Raw genomic sequence first — 12,027 nt, 5'->3', positions numbered from 1 at the left:
AGGCCAACCAACTGAACAACCCAGGTGCCCCTCCCTTCAGGATTAATAAGAATCACTGATATGACTAGAGACCTTTATGATTTACAAAGCTCCCTAGTAAAAAGGGAATAATACTAGCTTTTTCCTCATGGGATGGGGGTGATCTAGGTGAGATCACATGGTTAAAATGCTTAGCATAGTGTGTGGCTCGTCCTAGAGGTTCAATGACCGCGGCTGTCACCTTCTCCTCCTCCCCTGCCCGGCCCTCCACCACAGTTCAGACAGGCCGGCCGTTCCACTTGCCAAGCACCAACCCTATGGAGCCAGCACAAGCTAGGTGACTTAGAGCTGGGATTCATTTCCCATGGCCTGTCTGTGAGGGAGGTCACGACTGTCCCCATCTCCACCTCCCAGAGAAGGAAACTGAATCTCAGAGTGGCAGGTCGCCTGCCTAAGAGTGCACAGCTAGCAGCGACAGGACCAGGATCTTGGGTTTCAGACTTCACAGGCTTGTCCTCTTCCCTGTCTGCTGTGCTGCTTCACTTTTCTCCATTCCGATTGTCCTTTACCCATCTTGGAGCCACCGTGTTTCTTGAGCAGGGGCTCCCTAAAGCAGTGGAGCAGGGCGGGTTCTCCTCCCAAGAATCTAGGACATCAAGGCCTGCCACCTGCTCAGAGGCTTAAATTTCTCTGCAAGGGCCCTTGGCTAAATTAGGTAATGGGCTAGGACTCTGGGATGCGGTGGGGGGAGGAGGCGCTCGCTGACCCCAGGATCTGATTGGCCAGGGCAACTAGTCCTGGGGAGCAGGGAGGTGGGAGGAGAGGGTGCCCCTACAAATCCAAGGGGCTGGAGCAGGCCAGGGCATCTTCGGGTGGTGGAGTGCTGAGGAGGTGACGTGCAGCAGAGGAGGAGGCCCTGGGACTAGCAACCATGGTAAGGCCAAGAAGGGACTTCATCCCTTTGCTTGCTGAAACTCTTCTGGACCTCTTCCAGGCCAGATCTGGGTGTTCTGTAGTTCAGTAATTGGACATTTGAAGATGGAACATGAAGGTTCCTGGAGCCCAGATATCTAGGAGGAAGACTGGGAAGAAGGCCTTGGACTTCCCCAGGGGTGGGGGGATTGGGGTGTTCTGATGATTGCTGACTCCCTGCAGACCTGAGGCTCCGGCTGTGTTGGTCATGGAGCCATGAGGGGCTCCTTGCTTGTCTCCCTCATGATGGGGGGGGGGGATCCTGAGGGCCAGAGTGAGTCACCCAGCAAGCCAGCAGCAGGGGTGGGCTAGAAGCCTTGCCAAACTCTCCTGAAGACTCTTCTGGAAGAAGCGGGGGGGGGGGGTTGCGCTGCAGGGTCTCAAGCCAGCTAAGGTGCAGGATCCCAAGAGCTCTGAGGGTGCTGCGGAGAAGGGGCAGAAGATGATAGACCAAGGTTAGAGAGACCTCTGCCTCCCAGAGAGGGTTCCTAATCTGGGGCTATCAATTCCCCTGAGGTCCCCCTCCCCACTTCACTTCAAGGGGTAACTAGACCCTGGAGGACAGCTGCTGTTGCCCATGCCAGGCTAAAAATAGCCCATCCTCTTGTGTGGGCAAGGAGGAGGGAGGAGGGGAGGGCAAGGAAGAGGGCAGTAGCCGGGGGCAGAACGCCTTGGCCGCCTCAGCCCTCCCCCCAGCCAGCCTCCGTTCAAAGCCCCCAGAGCCCCACGGCTTGGGTTGGAGGTGGCCAGACCCCCTCCCCCCAAATCTTATTTTCACCTCCACAGGGGCCCCCATCACATTCTCCCCAGCACCAGTAGTATTTACTCCAATGGCTCAATGATAAGAAAGAAAATTAAGATCTCCATCTCCACAAGTTCTTTTTTTTTTTTTTTTTAAAGATTTTATTTATTTATTTGACAGAGAGAGATCACAAGTAGGCAGAGAGGCAGGCAGAGAGAGAGAGGAGGAAACAGGCTCCCTGCTGAGCAGAGAGCCCGATGTGGGACTCGATCCCAGGACCCTGAGATCATGACCTGAGCCGAAGGCAGCGGCTTAACCCACTGAGCCACCCAGGCGCCCCATCCATCTCCACAAGTTCTTGGAGGGAAGAGATGATGCGTCTGAGTCTTTTGGGTTCCAGGGCCCAGTCTCTGGCCTGTCACCTAACCCGTGCTCAATGACTTTCCCTTGCATTATTATTTATTTGAGAACAAACAAAGGTATTGAGCCCCTATTACAGAGCCAGGCTCTGCTGGGAGCTAGGGAAAACTGGGAGAGGACACTGGAATCGTGGTGGCGCTGTCCAAAACCCTTTCACATCCCAGATGTCACCTCATCCCTGAAAAGCTGCTGAGAAGAGAGAGGGTAGAATAAGTGACTTGCCTGAGGTTAGTGTGTGTGTGTGTGGGGGGATTCCAGACTTGACATCTGATTAGCAAGGTTGAAGACCTTGGGCATAATCTGTGTTTCCTCCCTGGTTCTTCAAAACTGGGGTCAGGTAGCTGTGGGAGCATGCAAAATGTGGTGCTGGTTTGGAATCGTTTTTCTGGAAGACCAAAGCACAATGACAGAAGGGGGTTGAGGCAAGAATGAGCTCTGGGGCCACCCCTTCCACTCTCTGACTCTGTGTCTTCTGCAGACGGACCAGCAGGCGGAGGCCCGGTCCTACCTCAGCGAGGAGATGATCGCTGGTGAGTGCAGGGGTGCGGGTGGGAGGGCTGGCTGCCGGGTGGAGGTGTGCTGGGCAAGGTCTGGTGTCCGGCAGGGTGGCAGAGAAGGTGTGAGGCTGACAGTCTAGCCAGCCCCACCTCAGTCCTCTGGCTCTTTCAGAGTTCAAGGCTGCCTTCGACATGTTTGATGCTGATGGTGGCGGGGACATCAGCGTCAAGGAGTTGGGCACGGTGATGAGGATGCTGGGCCAGACACCCACCAAAGAGGAGCTGGACGCCATCATCGAGGAGGTGGACGAGGACGGTGAGCAGGTGGTTCTCCGAGGCGGGGATGCGACGGTGGTGGGAGAGGTGGGGATACAGGGGTGAGGCTCATCCGCCACCTGCTCCCCTCAGGCAGCGGCACCATCGACTTCGAGGAGTTCTTGGTCATGATGGTGCGCCAGATGAAAGAGGATGCGAAGGGGAAGAGCGAGGAGGAGCTGGCCGAGTGTTTCCGCATCTTTGACAGGTGCGCTGGGGCCCGGCCGCACCGCGCTTCACTTCTCCGCGGGGCCGGGAGGGAGGGGGCGTCGCCGGGGCCAGGGCGACTCGCCCCTGCCTGCCCTGAGTCGCACCCTGTCCCTTCGCCCCCCCAGGAACGCGGACGGCTACATCGATGCGGAGGAGCTGGCTGAGATTTTCAGGGCCTCTGGGGAGCACGTGACCGACGAGGAGATCGAATCCCTCATGAAAGATGGAGACAAGAACAACGACGGCCGCATTGACTTCGACGGTGAGGGCCGCGGGGGCGCGGCAGGGGGCGGAGCCAGGAGGAACGCCCCGGGTGTGGCCCCGACGCACCGGGCTGTCGGCGGCTTCGTGGGCGGGGTGGGGAGCTCCCGGCGGTTTCCTGCGATTTATGCTTCTCCTCTCCTTCCCCGCAGAGTTCCTGAAGATGATGGAAGGCGTGCAGTAAAAGTCGCCCTCGCCTGCGCCCAGACCGCGCGTCCCTCCGGCGAGGGCACTGTCACCTCCCGCCCTCCGCCCCCCGCCCGGCCCGGCTCTCCGCCGCCGGAGGGAGGCGCGGCCCCTGCTGGCTCCGCGTCCAGAGGGAATAAAAGCAGACACTGCAAAGCGCGTAGCCTGAGTGAGAGGAGGAGCAGGGGGCGGGGTGCGGGGTGGGGGCTGGGGGAGGTGTCAGGGCCCTCCCGACTGGGGCGCCACCCGAGGCTCGGAAGAGGGGGAAGCCAAGCTGCGAGGCGCCCCAAGGCGCAGGAGCCCAGGGCCGCGCGGAAGAGCTGGGCAGCTTCCCCGGGGCTGGAACTGGACGTGGACAGCTCGGCCTACCCGGCCGCGACGCGCCTGACGCTGGAAGAGGGAGGCCCGGGGCGGGGGCTTGGAACTGTCGGGGGGAGGGTGCTGGGGTGGCGGGTAGGATGAGGGCGTGGCAGGAGGCTGGAATTCGGAGGAGCCCGAGGTGAGGCCCCCTTCCTTCCCCACCGTCCTTCCTTTCTGCAGCCTTTGGTTCTTGCGCGCAGGCTCACGGGCTGGGAATGGGAAAGTTGAGCCCTGTATCCATCCGTTCCAGGCGGCATGCATTCCTGCGTGACTTCTACTTCGTCTCTTCTGAGTGTTTCTAGGTGCTCCATACTGCAGGTGGGACAGGAGGGTGGGGGCGCACAGCCGGGAAGGCGTTTCTGACGTCATCATCTCCACACTGGATCCCTGCCTCTAGCTCCTGCCAATGAGCTCAGCACAGGGCCCATTAACATGATCTAGCTAAAAGAAATCTGACCTCACTGGTCCCCTGTTGAAAGACCTTCAAGGCTCCCCTTTGCTTCTAGAATCAAGTCCAAATTCCTTTCCTCTCCTTTCTCGCTCAGGTTTCAGCCACACCGGCCGATTTGTGGCTCCGCTCTGGACAGTGGGGGTGCACTTTCAAGCCTTTGGGTTTTTGGTCTCCTCCTTCCTTGGGGGGCCCTTTTTCCTCTAACAAGCCTGGCAAAATTTTCAACTCAGCTCAGATACCATCTCAAAGAGACCAAGACCCAGCTCAGATACCCTCTTCTCCCTTGATCCCTGCTCCCACTGGCTAAGTGGGCTCTGGCTTCCAGAGCTCTTTGCACACAGCTCAGTTAGAGCAGGTTTCAGGTCCAAGCTAATGCGGTGCAGTGGTGACTGTGCTTGTAGAGTTTGAATCCTCATTGCCAGTGACAAACCACTCTGTGGTTCAATTTCCTATTCTGTAAAATGGGTTTGATGACAGTACGTACCTTGCAGGGTTGTGAGAACAAGTTAGTGTGTGTAGTGCAGAGTGCTTAGAACAGAGCGTGGCACATGCTAAGTGCTTAATGCTATTATTAATATCACTACTATCACCTGGAAACATTGGCCCGCCCTGTTATTCATTGCCACAGTCCTCCCTCTGCAAGTCCTTTGTGTTCACGGCTCCCCTTTCTGACTCATTCATTCATGTTCCCCAGTGTGTATCTCCAGTAGGGGTCAGTCCTCATCACTAGGACTGCTTCCTGTGTGCTGGGCCCCACGCCTTGCAGGCAGGTCTCTTCCGTTTACACAACCCTTGAGGCAGTTGGATGCTGTTCTGCCCATTTTACAGCAGAGGACATGAAGGCAGAGTGAGGTGACGTAGCCAGGCATGCGGACATTTGGAGGAAAGAAGAGCAAGGCTCTCAACTGTGGCCCCATCTACCTGGTGACAGTTCTGCCTGCCTGTCCTGAGTCCTTGGCACTGGTCCTGCCCTACACGGAGAAATCCCGCTCACCTCCCATCCTGTTCTCCCAACACTCATTTACCTCAGGGGTGGCACCCCGAGGGATGGGTCCAAATCAGGAGTTCCGGAGCCCACTCGCCCCCTGTAATTGACTCTGCCCTGCTCCTTTCTTCCTACCCCCTCCTCTCTGAGCCTACTCGGTGTTGTGACTTGGGCTGCCGCCACAGCTCGCCAGGTTGCTGAGAACAGCAGTTAATCTCCCTGCCACTCAGTCCCCAGGTGGCAGCCAGGAGCAGCTTTCTGAAACCAAATCTGATCACATCCCTGCCTACTCAAGGTTTCATTAGCTGCCTCAAGATAAAGCCCTTGCATTTTAATTACAGGCCTTTAACTGGAAGGCCCTACAAGCCCAATGGGACCTGACTACCATGGTACTTTGCCAGTATTCCATACCCCTGAACTTCTTCATACCCCATCTCCTTCTGCAGACAGCCCTCCCTGACCCCCCTGGTCTGCATTAGGTACCCCACTTCTGGGCTTTTGTAACATGTGAGTCTAACAGCCGACGTTTATTACCTGACGAGGTAGGCACTATTCCAAGGCCCATCTAGCCTCTGAGGTAGCTACTAATTTGCATTTTACAGAGAGGTTAAGTCTAAGTGTGTGCAAGGAACATGGGGGTGGCGTGCGGACTGCTGGGTCAGAGCTCTTCACCATCCCTCTGTAGGGCACTTACTCTACCCCACTCACCGGTGCCTCATTGCCCAAGTTCAGCCTCTGAGGACAGGACCTAGTCCTTCCCCCTGCTTTGGGCTTTTACTTTGTAGATACTCAGTAATTGTAGGGCATGTATGGGAACAACGATACCTTCGAATACTTCCTGTACTAGGCTTCTTTTTGTTGCAAGGGCTAAAACCTAAAGCAAACAGACTTTAAAGGGCTTTCCTGGCTCTTGCAACTGGGGTGCTGAGGCATCCCAGCCAGAGGCCAATCTCAATGTCACCTCTGTCTCCCAGCTACTTGTCTCTGCTTGGCTTTCTTCCATCTGCAGCTGACTGCACCAACTGCCCCGACTCCCTCCTCTTTTTAGCAACCCTATTAGTAAAATAATTTTACTTTCTCCCAGGAATTAATCCCAGGGAACACTGATTAGTTCTGAACTATAGTCAGCCCCTGGGACTGACACGAGACAGGCCATGTGGCCTTCCTGGGGGCAGGGGGCAAACGCTTTGACCAAGGACTACATGGAGAGGTGTCCTAAGGCGGGCCCTGTTCTTAGACATCCTTTAGCTAGGGCTTTTCAACGTTGGGAGGGCATCAGAGTCGTGGAGAGCTTGTTGGGATCACGACTTTGCATTTCTACCAAGTCCCAGGTGAAAGATGGGAGGGTCACACCTTGAGAACACTGCTCTACACCTTTAACTTTGAGAAATGCAGGATCTCAGGTCCCACTTGGACTGACTGAATCAAAGTTTGCATCTGAGGTAGCCCCCTGGCAGATTTATCTGGACCTTGGATTGGGCAGCCCTGCTCCAAACCCACAGGGGAGAGCTAACAGCTCCATGTAAGAAGAGGACCTGGACCGAGGGCATCCACATCTGGATTTTACACCACTTCTCACCTGCCTGCCTCTCCTGCTGCTCTTGGGGGAACAGGGCAGGAAAGAAGCCTGGGCTGGCAGGAGCAGGAGGATGGTGAGAACCTTCCTGATGCCCTCCACTACTGTCTCCTCCCCCTCCCCCTGGGCCTGCACAACCAGCTGCTGGCAAAGCTGGGCAGGTTGGGTGAGGCCAAGACCCAGGCAGTGTTGGAGGGCACCTGGCTGTTGTTATTGGTCCATCCTGGACATCTCATGGGACCTGGGCCAGGGCCATCACCCTAGCCTGCTTTTCCCCCTGCCTGCCCCTGCAGGGACCCCACCTGGTTGGCACAGGAGTTTCCTCTCAGGGGCTCAAGGCTGAGGTCTGTGGCAGGCCAGGGTCAAGAGGGCCTTGGGGCCAGGGGCCTGGGCCAGTGGGGACAGCAGCCGGGAGGACTCACCGGTGATGAGGTGAATGTACTCCCTGGGAGTGTGGGGCCATCCATGGAGGGGCGGCTGGGCTAAGGGGTGAGTCAAGCTGTCCTGGGCTGTCTGGCAGGAAGAGGTGTTCCCTGGTGGTCTACCAGACCCCGGGCCTGGTGTAGGGGGACCTGAGTGCTTTTCTTCTGTCTTAGGACCAGAACACCCTGTCAGAGCACAGTGGCTGGTCCTCACCTCCCAAGCCCCTGCTGTGTGCCCGCGTGTGCGTATATATATATATATATATGTATATATATATTATATATATATATATATGTATATATATATATATATATATATATATATATATATATATACTCCTTCTACAGCTATAGCTCTTTCGCTTCAAGGTCTGGTTCAGCCTCCTCTGTAACTCAGCTGGGACAGCTCCAATATCCACTGCTGCTCCCAGTGCACATCACAACTAGATGGAAAAGCATTTTGTAATACCGTCTTCTAGAAGAGGAGACAGATGCAGTCATAAAATGACTAAGGTCACAAGGGAAGGAATCTTCATCACCCCCTTGCTCAGCTGCTCAGCCTGTCAGCTGCCTCCAGGCCTTAGGGAAAGGAGCAGGGCGAGAGCCGGGATCCTACTCCACCGACCCTGAGCGCTCCCATCCCTGGGGTAACAACAAGGCAACTTGGAAAAAAAAAAAAATCCAATGTATTTATTTAATATATTCATCACAAGGGCTCAACCAGAGACTTAATTTAAAAAACAGAAACAAAACAAAAATGACACCACAGCTGAAGATACACAGTCCTAGATAGAAACGAAGAAAAAGACAGACTGTCTAAGGAGAAAATAAAAAGACAACACAAGGAGAGAGACTGGACAGTCAGGGATCTTGGCTGGAGACCTGCTTTGAGTAGGTTTCTTGTAGGTACTTCTTAAAGGCTGGAAGAGAACAGGCAGGCCTCAGGGAGTGGTGAGGACAAGGGTTACGGGGGGCAAGGGGGCAGGCAAGGATACAAAGGTGGTACAAGTCTGGGGAGCTGTCGGGGGGGTGCGATTCTCCTTCTGTTGGTTGCCTGTCAGCTCTCCTGGATGGGTTCCACGACCCCAGGGACGCTGGGGGAAGTGACTGGGGCTTAGTGAGCAAGTCATTTACACAAAGTTTGCTTTCTACTTCAAAGCCCCTCAACCTACATTAATGTAGAAAGTTGGTTTTCTGATTTGACAGCAAACAGGCAAATCAGAAACACCGAGGCAGAGGCAGAACTGGGTTATCTGGCTGACACCCACCCCAAGCCTGTCCTCAGGACACAATCCCAAGTCACCAGCATCCTTCTGTTTGAGGGAGTCTTTGAAGGTTGGGGAGGGATCACCCGGTGCCCGAGAAGGATGAAGGACCCACCTGTGGGGTTTTTCCAGAGCTCGGCAGCGTGTGTGTTCAAAGGACTATCAATGTTTGGTTCTGTGGGTGGACGGAAAGAGAGAATCGTCAGTAGGAGAAGAGGCTGGCCGGGGCTGCGTTCCCAAGCTCAGGGAGGGGCTGGTCTCAGAAGTCACCTCCTAGCAGGCTCTGGATGGACAGCAGGATGGTCCTGACGTCATATAGGGCTGACCACTTGTCCTTCAGGATGTCCAGGCAGATGTTCCCCTGGGTGTCCACGTTGGGGTGGTAGCAGGGTGTGAGGAATTTCACCGTGGGCGCATTGTAGGGGTAGCCACTGGGGAACTCCAAGGAGAGCTTATACCGCAGGTCTTCATACACCTGGCATTGGAGAAACAGAGCTGGGGAGTGAGCCTGAGCCTCACCTACCAACCCAAGCCCCAGTAAGGGCCGTTCAAGGGCTTTTGAGTTTGTCTGGGACTTGATAAAAAGTGTTACACTGGCTCGGTACTTTCCAGCTGGCAGGGACCTCAGTGACCCTGGTAAACTGGCATCCTGACGACTACCTGTGCTTTAGTGAGGCACATGAGCTGCTGACACGTCAAAATTAGGATATTTAAGGCATACACCTGAAATTCTGTTTTTTAGAAAGATTTCATTTTTAAGTAATCTCTATGCCCAACATGGGACTTGAACGTACAACCCTGAAATCAAGAGTTGCACATTCACTGATGAAGCCAGCCACGTGCCCCTGGATTTGACTTTTTTTTTTTTTTTTTTAAAGATTTTATTTATTTATTTGACAGAGAGATAGAGAGAGCACAAGTTAAGTAGGCAGAGCTGCAGGCAGAGGGAGAGGGAGAAGCAGGCTCTCCACTGAGCAGAGAGCCTGAGGCGGGGCTCGATCCCAGGACCCTGGGATCATGACCCAAGCCGAAGGCAGCCGCCCTACTGAGCCACCCAAGTGCCCCTTCTGACTCATCCTTTTTTTTTTTTTCCCCCTTCTGACTCATCTTAAACCAGATGTGCAGCAATGGGAAGCTGCCATCTTGAGACCTGTGCCTTTCCATTGGCCAATGTCCTCAGGTACGCTCCATACTCTTTTCTGTCTGGCCTTCCACAGGCATCTAAGATGGAAAGCTCTGCTTTAAACCCAACCTCTTACTGTATAAAGGGAGATGAGGACCACAGTCTGAGAGCACAAGGACAGAACAAGGAAGTGTCCTGGCAGGCTTGAAGCTGACCTGCACTTGGTTTTTATCTCCAACCTCTCCCCAGACCCAGCAAACTCACACTCACCTCCCTCGACCCTACACTTACTGTGCCAGCTGCTCCGTGGATGGTCCCCACCCATTTGAAAAGGTTGTCTGATTCAGGGAAGGCAGAAATTCCTTTGTCACCGGACATCTGGGGAAGAAACAACATCTGCTGGGCTGCAGAGTACGCTTTTGGGGGTCAGTGGGTGAAATCCTCCCCCTTAAGCTCATTAAATCTTGATCCAAAATCTGGATCAAATCTATAGGCTTTTTTTGAGGAAGTGATTCAATTCTTGGGGTGGAACCTGCCCTTTGGGGAGGAGTACTGGGTGTGTTAAGGAGGGAAGGGTTATGCAGAGCAACAGAAGGCAGCTCTGTACTCCCCAATCTTGTTGGATGCTGGGAAAATTCAGTTCGACATGCTGGTTACATACAAAGCCTAAAGACGACTCACGGACTAGGGAGAGATACAATTATCAGGACACAAGTGGGATATTCAGGGTTAAAGTAGACAAGGTCATCTAGGGACAATTACTTGAAAGTATGACAGGTGTATTTCCTAGGAATAGTAAGGGCAGAGTTGGGTGTGGGTAAATCTCAGGGCAGGAAAGTAGGGCCAGGCAACGTAGACAGAAGGCCTTGCATGGCTTCAGGGAACTGTATTTTAGAGAGAACTTCATGCTGATGGTGGGGCTGGGTGGGACCTGGAGTAGACACTCCTGGAAAGAAAGGTGCAGGTGGGATCGATTAACTTCTTCCCAGAAGACAGGGAAGTGGACTCATCATTTTGTCCCCAGTGCTGGTAAGTGAGTGGGAGGTGGAGGGTGGATCAGTTGGCTTGGGGGTCTGGGCAGGAGTCACTCACCATGAGGGTCATCAGCTCCTGCTGTAGCCTGCAACATAAGCATTGGGAGTCACCTGGGAGTGTGGGCGGCCCAGGCTCCCCAGGGCGCTTCTTCCCTCACCCCAATGACTCTGGAGGAGCTGTCATGGAGGCTCCCCCTGCCCTGAGGCCAGACTCAGCTGGGGCACACTCACCCCCACTTCCACCGGAGAGTCCTAGTGAGTCCTCACCCTTCCTAACTGGGTGAGCTACCAGGCTCAGCAGGACGGTTCTGCCTTGTTCTTAAGCCCCTCGGCTTCTCTGACGTCTCTCTCCCGGTGCCGGATCCCAGTTTCTCCCCACTTCCGTCTCCACTCGCCCCCACCTCGCCGGACCACCGAGGGTCCCAGGCACACTTTCATCTTGACTCACCCGCGGAGGATCATGGCAGCGTGCCTCCCCCTTTTGTCCTCCTTCCGGGGGCCCTCTAAGGGCAACCCGAGCTCCCTGCGTGCCCTCCCGTCCCCGCACATCTACCCACCCCAGGAGGAGGTGGGGGCCCGGAAGTCCGAGCTCCAGACGCCGAGGCCCAGGTCGTGCCCGGCCGGGCCCTCCACACTCCTTACCTCTTGCCCACGGGTCCACGGGCGGCGCCCCCGCTGGGCTCGGCTCCTTTGCGGGCGGCGGCGACGCTGGCGGCAGCTGGGTCGCGGTTCTGGGAGGCCATCCGGGCGGCGCGAGGAGGAAGACAGGAACTCGGAGAGCACGACTGCAACTGCAGGACCCAGGGTCCGCCCGCCCGCGTTTGAATTGTAACCCTCCAGCAGCACCGGCCAATCAGCGGCTCGCTTGCGTTTGATCCAGCCAATAGGGCGCGCCGGAGTGCGCTGTCACCGCGCAACTGCTGCACCCACCCCCCAGCGCACCAGCATTGGGCGGCGGGAACAGGCTTCTGAAGGGCGATTGGCAGAAGAGGCTGTCATTAACTAACGAATCTGCAGCGGATTGCTGGCCTTTGGAAAACGCCGACCATTAAAGGGCCAAGAGAAAGTCCACGTGGGATGAACCCTTTCCGGTTCCAGGCCTGGCCACAGGAGGGAACTCCCGGCTGCGCCCCGGTATCCCTGCTCCACGGGGAAGGGAGGGCTCGGGTCTGATGACATCAGTACCCTTCCCTCATCCCGGAAACCCCTGCCCCTCCACTAGTTTAAAA

General features: G+C 55.5%; 2 protein-coding genes across 4 annotated transcripts; one reads left to right on the top strand and one right to left on the bottom strand.

Moving 5' to 3' along the window:
- Positions 1 to 251: 251 nt before the first annotated feature.
- TNNC2 (troponin C2, fast skeletal type) lies at positions 252 to 4,210 on the top strand. Its single transcript, XM_059407997.1, has 6 exons — positions 252 to 913; positions 2,592 to 2,643; positions 2,783 to 2,926; positions 3,019 to 3,133; positions 3,261 to 3,397; positions 3,549 to 4,210. Exons 1-6 carry the CDS (start codon positions 911 to 913, stop codon positions 3,578 to 3,580), a joined length of 483 nt encoding a protein of 160 aa, XP_059263980.1. The 5' UTR covers positions 252 to 910; the 3' UTR covers positions 3,581 to 4,210.
- Positions 4,211 to 8,044: 3,834 nt separating this feature from the next.
- UBE2C (ubiquitin conjugating enzyme E2 C) lies at positions 8,045 to 11,654 on the bottom strand. Of its 3 annotated transcripts, none has more exons than XM_059407993.1 (6): positions 11,441 to 11,654; positions 10,857 to 10,884; positions 10,056 to 10,142; positions 8,912 to 9,116; positions 8,757 to 8,816; positions 8,045 to 8,296 (listed from the first exon to the last, which is right to left on the bottom strand). In XM_059407993.1, exons 1-6 carry the CDS (start codon positions 11,539 to 11,541, stop codon positions 8,238 to 8,240), a joined length of 540 nt encoding a protein of 179 aa, XP_059263976.1. In that variant the 5' UTR covers positions 11,542 to 11,654; the 3' UTR covers positions 8,045 to 8,237. The 3 variants fall into 3 exon arrangements, with proteins under 3 accessions (XP_059263976.1, XP_059263977.1, XP_059263978.1); XM_059407994.1 differs by lacking the exon at positions 11,441 to 11,654 and adding an exon at positions 11,247 to 11,337; XM_059407995.1 differs by lacking the exon at positions 11,441 to 11,654 and adding an exon at positions 11,030 to 11,213.
- Positions 11,655 to 12,027: the final 373 nt, after the last annotated feature.

The sequence above is a fragment of the Mustela nigripes genome, chromosome 7, assembly GCF_022355385.1.
Source record: "Mustela nigripes isolate SB6536 chromosome 7, MUSNIG.SB6536, whole genome shotgun sequence".
NCBI classification, from domain to species: Eukaryota; Metazoa; Chordata; class Mammalia; order Carnivora; family Mustelidae; genus Mustela; species Mustela nigripes.
The sequence above is the reverse complement of the archived record's forward strand: the minus strand, read 5'-3'. Positions and strand labels throughout refer to the sequence as shown.